This window comes from Gossypium hirsutum, chromosome A09 (genome assembly GCF_007990345.1).
Source record: "Gossypium hirsutum isolate 1008001.06 chromosome A09, Gossypium_hirsutum_v2.1, whole genome shotgun sequence".
NCBI classification, from domain to species: domain Eukaryota; kingdom Viridiplantae; phylum Streptophyta; class Magnoliopsida; order Malvales; family Malvaceae; genus Gossypium; species Gossypium hirsutum.
The window spans coordinates 79665689-79674386 of NC_053432.1; the positions used below are offsets into that span (position 1 = coordinate 79665689).

General features: G+C 30.9%; 1 protein-coding gene across 1 annotated transcript; it reads right to left on the reverse strand.

The window, feature by feature from the left end:
• Positions 1-505: 505 nt before the first annotated feature.
• Positions 506-5111, reverse strand: LOC107895460 (probable LRR receptor-like serine/threonine-protein kinase At1g63430). Its single transcript, XM_041077044.1, has 13 exons — positions 4610-5111; positions 4233-4371; positions 4082-4153; positions 3829-3972; positions 3587-3736; positions 3097-3213; positions 2948-3012; positions 2506-2754; positions 2204-2409; positions 1939-2071; positions 1698-1855; positions 1297-1512; positions 506-1170 (listed from the first exon to the last, which is right to left on the reverse strand). Exons 1-13 carry the CDS (start codon positions 4692-4694, stop codon positions 925-927), a joined length of 1980 nt encoding a protein of 659 aa, XP_040932978.1. The 5' UTR covers positions 4695-5111; the 3' UTR covers positions 506-924.
• Between the last annotated feature and the right edge of the window lie 3587 nt (positions 5112-8698).

Consider the following 8698-nt stretch of genomic DNA (forward strand, 5'->3'; position numbering starts at 1 on the left):
TATGTAGAAATTGTCTAAATTTATTTTTGAATTTATATTGGTTTGAACATTTTTATTCTGTGAGAAATTTGATATTTAAAAATGGTTAATATGTATATATATATTGGCGTTCATATATTTTAACTTTTTCTAAGACTTTGTAAAAGTATTTTAAATGTTCATTTAGTATTTTCCATTTTTTAAGAGAATGAAACAAAAACTACCTGCATTAAAATAGTAAACTCAGTTCACATTAAAATATTAATAACTTGAAGTGGAAGAAGTCATTATTTATATTGAAAATGTGGGGCCTTTAAGCAACAACAACGAAGAGATTCTAAAATACATGTTCTATACAAAGGACATATATAAAACTCAACCAAAAATATTGCGTTGATTACTTGGATTAGAAGAATGTCAGAATCGAGTAAAATTACATAATTGGAATGAGTATTAAAACATTTTGAATGGATCATTTAAGAATCAAATTTGCATGTCGACGTTGGAAAGAGTTGAGAAAGTAGTCTAAGCAAAATGAGAATAATTTATATATTTAAAAACTGATTACACAGGATTCAGAGGATAAAAAACATGGCTAGGTTGTCTATAATCAGAGAACTTTCTGAGCACCCAAATCTATAGATATACAATAGAAGTGGGCATCAGCATATAAACGAAATGCTGCCAAATGTTTCATTTTGGCAAACAACATTTACAGAGATCAAAATGGTTGAACAATAGACAAAACTATGTGTCCCGATGTTACAAATGTGTGTTAGCTTTCTAGATCTCAATTCAGCTCAATCACGATGAAACAGCATGTTCTGCCCAAGCTAGAGTAGATGTCATTAACTTAACCGATCTTTGATGTGTCGCTTCTACCCTCCAACATTAACTTTTTTTGCCTTCATCGATGGCCGTTACGAAAAGTTCGAATGAATGCAATCATGAGGAAAGAGCAAGTTCAGCCCACGCTAAAGAAGATGACTTGAGCTCAATTGCTACAGATGTGTCGATTTTGCTCTCCAACATTAGGCTTATTTCCTTCATTGATGGCCGTTTCGAAAAGTCCGTATGAGTGCAAAGGCTTATTACTTCACAGATGACTTTGAGGTCATCATAACTGAAGTGTTTCAGCTCTGGATCCACAATATAAGACATGACCTCTGGTAGTTCAAGATAATCCCTGGCCTGTAATTCAGAGTTCAACATGAGTATTCCAAAGAATATCAAGCTTAGCACCCTTGTCGATAAAGAGTACAATGAAATGGAATTTCATACACAAAAAAAAAAAGTGAATTGGAAATGATTGTTTACCCAATCAATCAAGCAGCCTTTGTCCTTGCAGTATGGAGGCTTTCCACTAACTATTTCAAGTAGAAGTATGCCAAAAGAATGAATATTTCCTTGGATATCGAGATGGCGTTTTTCCAAAGAATTCAGGAGTAGACAGGCAGGGCCATTGTTGCCGATAGATCCAGAGTTCTTTTCAGATCTAGTAAGAATCATCTTCCAACTTTCAAAATCAACCAACTGCATCAGAAGAAAATTGACCATCTCAACACCAGGACGAGCAATATTATTAACCATTACAAGTATTTGCCAACACAACAGAATTTTATAGATAAGATTGAAATGACCCTAATTCGAGTATACTTGGAACATGAAGAAAACATTGGATGATCGTACATGAAATGGCAAGAGCTGAGGGGATATACCTTAGGAGAAAAATCCTCAGTAAGATACACAGAACTTGAGCTTAACTCTGATATAGTGAATGGTGGCTCGAGTTCAGCATGAAGATACTTGAGTCCTTGAGCAATGCCAAGAATAATTCTCATTCTCCGTGTCCATGATAACTGGGATCCTTCACCATCTGCATTTAAAATTGATTTCTCAGGTAAAAAACTCAAATGTATAGAATTATATCATTGTGTGCAAGAGAGGCCGTATGCTTACAATGCAAATGCTCATAAAGCGTTCCATTTGATGCATATTCAAAAACAAGCATCCTTGTAAATGGTGAGCTCTCTCTACAATAACCAAGTAACTTCCCTACATTTTCATGATTCAGTCTTGCCAAATCTGCAACCTGAAAATCAGTTAACATAAAAAAATTAGAATATGGTTGCTCGAGCGTAATGAATTCCTGTATTTTAAAGCTGTTTCACATCTTTTGATGAATTAATCTTTTCATGGAACTGTTACCGGGAATATCTAGTACCTCTCTCTGGAAATAGAGCTCAAGATAGCCTGTCCAGTGCTGCTCTTTAATACAGAGGGATATCACAGCGATTTCAGGACCACCCCTCATGGTCCCTTTGTAGACAATACTGTCTGGTGAGGAACCAATAATGTTGCTGAAGTCTTCACAAGATACTTCAAGCTCTTGTCTGCCAAATTTTGTAACGTCTTTCAACAACTCTGAATCTGGAAAAAAGCATAATGTTAAACAATAGTACTCCGAAAACTATATTTTTAAGTTGATTTGAGAGCGGTAACCGATGCCATATATTGCAAACTAACCTACGTACACCATCAATTGTTCCTTTTCACTCCCTGATTTCTTCCAAGGGATTATAATTGCAGGCTTGCTTCTGCATCTTTGGAAAGCAGTAAGAATCGCGACAAGAAAGAGAGACCCAGCCATAATTCCTGTAGCAATTTCAAGAGCCAAAAGCCATGCAGGTTTCGAAGCTTTCTGATGCTTTGCAGCGTCTTTAAAAGCATGATGCTTAAGGCTCGGTGCTTGGTGACTTCTCGATGGCTGAGGACCTAAAAACAAATAATGGCACTGTGAACCATGTAATCATAGACCACCAGCAGAAATCTGTCAGAGTAATGAAATGAATTGACGAGATTTCAAGTTTTAAGATGTCAACTTAGCTAAGAACATATAGTTTCTTCAAACATTCTCAAGACATTCTCGACCAGGCCACAGATTAAGCAAAGATCATGTAATACTTACCACATTGTCGGATGGGACGCTGTTTTGCATCCTTTTCCCGAAGACAGTTCCCTTGAAAGCTTGAGCTACATTAATGATATGCAAAAACATGAGGCAATAGGACAGAGGAAAGCAAGCACAGATCAATGATACACGCAATGAAAGTTCACCTTGGAAGATACTCCAAACACTTTGGTATGCTTCCAACCAAAAAATTGTACGACAAATCTACCACTTTGAGCTGAGATGCACCACAAAGTCCAGTTACGCTTGTACGTGAATCATTCCTGCCGTAAAAAGAATTAAACTTAATACACTAACATGATTTAATTTCAGGGACTAAAGTTCTAGACAAGAAGCCTGCAATATTTCTGAAATCTATGATCCCAGACTAATATTTTTAAACTCTAGATGGCACAAATATACAATTATAACTAATCATCTGTCATTATCATCACATGCAAGTAAAAACTAATTTTGCAATGCCATTAAGGGTTAAAACAGACAACTATAATACGGCAGGCCATGTATATATAGGAACTAGAAGAGTTCATTATTAAGTTATTAAGGGGATTTCCTAATGAGAAGTTCATCAAATAGACATATATAATCCACAGAGCTTTACAGAACATAATCACATTGCCACGATATTCTACTTACGTTCCATGTATCTTAGCTACAAATGAAGAATCGTTTTCAGCAGGAACAGGTCCTTGAAGTTTATTTCTATCAAGAATAAGTTCTGAAAGGTTCTTTAAATTGCCAAGCTCAGCAGGCAAGCTCCCACTCAAACCATTTGACTGAAGATTTCTGTGAATACAACATAAAACAAAATAAGCAAAAAAGCATAAATTACAACACATATTTCCTTAAAGCAAGACACATAAGAATTCGGGTTTTACATTTTCACAAGGCTGGTTAAATTCCCGAGCTCTGCAGGTATTGGACCGGTCAGTTGATTTATCCCCAAATCCAAGACTTTAAGGAATTTCAACAAGCCAAATTCTTTTGGAATTGTTCCTATCAGATTGTTTTTGCGTAAAGTTCTAAAAGAAAAAATACATGAACTTATGAGTCAAACATTACATTCCAATACAGATAAAAAGTTTGAACCAAGAGCATCATTTGGAACAAATAAGCACAAGGTGAACATACAGTTCTTGCAAGTAGGTAACTTGGCTCATTTCTGGAGCAAGAAATCCCTTCAAAGATGAACCAGATATGTTTCTGCAACACATGAAAATGCATAAATTATGAACATATCTACCATTAAAGAACTTTGAAAAGTTGTTGGATCAGTGCTTACATCTTGATAACATGTTGTCTCTCTTTATTACAAGTAATCCCAGACCACCCACATGGATCAGCATCTAAAGCATTCCAGTTTGACAAAACCAGGTGTGGGTCTTCATATATAGCTTCCTTAAATGTTGTAAGAGCCCAAACTTTACAAAAAAAAAAAGAAAACAGAGTTCAAAACTCAGTGAGGAATATTAGAAACTATTGATGATATAATTATATTACTGTCTCCATAAAATCAACATAATAAATCTTTGAAAAAAGGCTGAAATAAAACACCACGTAGCAGAAAATTGACAATTAATAGCCCTTATTTGTACCCACATTTTCCCAGTAACCAAACAAGATCTACAAAAACAGAAAAAAAAATAGAAACCTCATTACCTTCCTTAGTAGGGAAAGAACTACAAGTCACACAAAGAACCCCAGAGGCCAAAAACATAATCAAGAAACAAATGTATGGTCTCATTTTTTTTCTCTATTGTAACTCTCTTTCTGTCACTCCGCAAGTAGAATTCAATCATTCATCAACCCCAAAAGCTCTGTTTTATCAGCCGCAAGTAAAATTCATCAACCCCAAAAATGAAGAAGAGAGAGTAAAAATGGGGAAAACAAAAAAGAACCAACTGAGTAGTAGGTGTGGGATTTATCAAGAGACTATAACTATGGTACACTGATCTGCTGAAATGAGGTTGCTTTGCTAGTAATACAAAAACAATGAAAGAGATAAAATGCTAGTAATACAACACTATAGTGCTTAAATTCATGATTTTGCTACTGCCCATGAAAGCAAATCACTTTTTGAAAAAAGGAGGAAAATTTGAAGCCTTGAGTTTTAAAGGGAATAAAAAAGACAAGAAAAATATGTGGGGAAAACATGGATTGAAAATTAGGGAATGGTTTTAAGAATGTTGTCCTTTTCATCCTGAATACTTTGATCTATGAAATGGCAGTTTTGTAAAATGATACTTAGTTTGGGGGGCAAATTTAATAATCTGCTTTTGGAAATTTCGCCGCTGCCAGTGAATTTAGTGCTAATGATTTGGATTCAGAGGAGCAAAATTGATTGGAGCGCATTAATCTCGTGAGACTATTAATGTGATAAAACCATGGTCACAAATAATGTAAACCTCCTCTATTATTAATAAATAACAAAATCCCCTGAATAGTGGTTACATTGCAAAAAAATATTTTCATAATTAAATTAAAATAAAAATATTTTATAATATAATGTATTTTTATAATTAAATTTAAATCATTTAATTTAAGGTTTTACTTTTTGTTTATTTTGTTTTAGGGAAATCCTCTTGTATTTAAATTTAAATTAAGATGAAATTTTAAAATATTATTTTATCAAAAAAAGTAAAAAAAAAACAAGAATCCGTAGCATTTACATATCGTCAAAATAGTTATGGAAAAATTTTGCTGTGTAAATATAAAAAATAAAAGGGAAATTAAAAAGAAATATCCCCAAAATTAAGGTTGACGATTAAATATTAATGATAATTAAGCAAAAGCAAAGGCCCCCCTCCCCCGGCGATTGCGCCGGCGATTATGAGCGGTGTTCTCAGCGCAACCGTACTTTTTAATTATCATTTTCACGAAATATTGCTAATATATTTATCGTTTACAAATATCACGATTTTTTAAACGTTGAAGAAGCAAAGACAGCCTGTGATTACACATTGTAAGGTTGACTCTTTGAGACTCGAAATACCGTGATTCCAATTTTCTCCAAAAGACTAAAATGTCCTTTTTAATTTCTTGTGTAAATATCTCTACAATCTAATCATATGTTTATTGTTCAATACTTAACAAATAGATTTAATAACCCTTTTTTTTGTAAGTGATTTTTTTAAAAAAAATTATAGGTTATTATTTGATATTTGAAATTAAAAATAAAATATATAGTGATTTGAAATTATTTAGTATAAAAATGTAAAAATCGGTCATTAATATTGTCCAAATAAATTTAAATTTATATAACAAATAGGAAAATAATTATTTTTTAATAAAAATATAATAAAATTTGGAAAAAAAAGTATAATAAATAAAATGTTTATTAGAGGAAAATAAATAAAATCTTAAATACAATAAATCATGTTATTTTCATCTATAAATGAAATTGTTTATAATAATAAATAATGATTGAATTTTAGTTCAAATGGCATGGTATTATTATTAATACAAGAGAACGTAGGTTCGAGTATGTTAAAACATATTATTTTCTTCTTTATAAATTGGGTAGGACAAATATTATCATGAGATTATTTTAAAAAAATGTAATTAAAGATGATTAAAAAATGTAATTAAACTTAAATTTACCTAAAATTTGACTAAAGCTTCATTTCTAAGTTCTATTAGCATCCTATTTTTGTTGTTTGGCTGTTGAGCTAAAAAGCTTCTCTTTTATTAAAGCTTGAAAAGTCAAATTCCACACGTTTTACAGTTGCCAATGACTCAATGTATTGACCATATCTTATATAGTTTGTTTTTTTTTTTTAAATTTAAAGTATTTGTTTAATTATTTGTGTTTGAGATATATTTAAACATAAACATTTAAATATGAAATATTAAAAAATTTAAATGATATAGGTTCAAATATTGTCATTTTTTTCTTCCTTAATATTATTATAAGAAAAAGGAAATTAAATAATATATGAATATAATAATGCATGTAATGGAATAGAATGATTTCATGGGCAGCATAAAAAAGAATAGAACGAAAAAAGAAAAGTCACATGATTAAAGTTGCAAGCTGTGGTGTATGTGGATTGTGGACCATTTAAGAATTATTTAGGTTTTTTTTTTTGGTTAAAAAATATTATTATTAAGCGGGAATTGCCTTTTTCTGGCTTGGCAAGACATAAGTGAATCATTGTTTTTTATGCCCAAAAGAGTGGCACAGGACATGAAAGGTTGTTTAAACTTGAAGGCTCCTCATTACAATGCTTCCAAGAAAGACACTCTAAGTAAAAAAAAGAAAAAAGAAATAAAAAAGTTGAGTAGTTTGAAAGCAAAATGGTTGACATCAATATTCCACACACACAAAAAATAATAATAATAAAATTAAATGCAACATTAAGCATATAAAAACAAAATAAAATAAACATAAAAAACTCGATTTAAGTGTAAATTAATTTATTTTCAAGGCTTGAATTTGATAATAATTTTCACATATTAAGATTTGATCATTATTCTCGCATTAAAATTTGAATTTATAAGTTACCTAAAACAGAAAAGAAACCTTGTGATTTTATTTTAAAATTGTTGAGGTTTTTACAATTCAATTGAGATTTGGCAAGTGTTAAAAACTTTGTACCAAAGTCAAAAAGGAGTGAAATAGAATTGGAACAAAGGCTTTTTTTTTTCTTTTGTTGGTAATGGAATTTAAGGGAGAAACTGTGCATTTACATGATTTTGGTTTGTATGTTTAATGAGGAAGCAAATATAATTAAAGTTGGAATTCAAAATTTAATCATATTCATTGTGCATGTTGTGGAATCCAAATATCAATTCCTGACACTCATTTTATTGCAATTTTCTCCATGGTTAAAGGACCGACCCGATCAAAAAAGACACACACATCAGCAGTGTTTGCTTTTATTGAAGGAATGGGGTCCCGCCCTGTTCCTATCAAACTGTCCCTAAATCTCCATGTTTTCAGACGGCAAGGACCCCAATGCTTTTCCCTCTGCTAATTTCTTTTATGTGTATATATAACATATTTCTACCTTGTCTTGGTTAAATTTAAAATTAAATTTTTAAATAAAAAGTAAAGATTTATTTTTTTATTTATAAAATTTAAACTTAAAATATTATTTAAAAAATTTTAAAACTTCTTACCACTTAACTCAAAAAATATTGATATTTACTAATTTAATTCAAATAATTAATTATTAATAATGTAAAATAAGTTAAAAAAGAAAAAAGAATTAGACCGATTATCTAGTTTTAAACATCTTTTGCTTGTCAACGAATTTTTGTCAAATTATTATATAAGTTGAAATTTAGAATCTTGAGCATTTAAGTTTTTCATCTATATACGCATTATAATAATTTGATTTTATTTTATAATTACTTAAAACATTTACTTATAACTATATTGTTGTTGATTGTTGATTAAAATAATGCAGAAAGATATGGGTTCAAGTGCATTGAAAAGCATTATATTCTTATTTATGGGTTAAGAATAGGCATTGAATAATTCTAAGTATTAAGTAAATATATATATGATTATATTGTTTTTGTGTCTCACACTTTGCTGAAACCTTATTATTTCTTCCTTGTCTCAAAGTATTGATAATAAAAAAAAAATCTTAACTTCAGGGTTTTCGCCTTTAATTAAGAATCCAAAAGCAGGCCAACACCTCATCAAAACTGCCTTTTTTTTTCTTTTCTTTTTTTTCTTTTTCTGTATTTTGGAGAATGATTCAAGCTCAAGTTAATGCAGGTAAAGGACATATACCAATT

Coding starts and splice junctions, on each gene's coding strand:
- LOC107895460 (XM_041077044.1), bottom strand. CDS start 4,694: ATGAGACCATACATTTGTTTCTTGATTATGTTTTTGGCCTCTGGGGTT. Junction 4,372..4,609: donor TTCTTTCCCTACTAAGGAAG/GTAATGAGGTTT, acceptor TTTTTTGTAAAG/TTTGGGCTCTTACAACATTT. Junction 1,856..1,938: donor GCTTTATGAGCATTTGCATT/GTAAGCATACGG, acceptor TTTTAAATGCAG/ATGGTGAAGGATCCCAGTTA.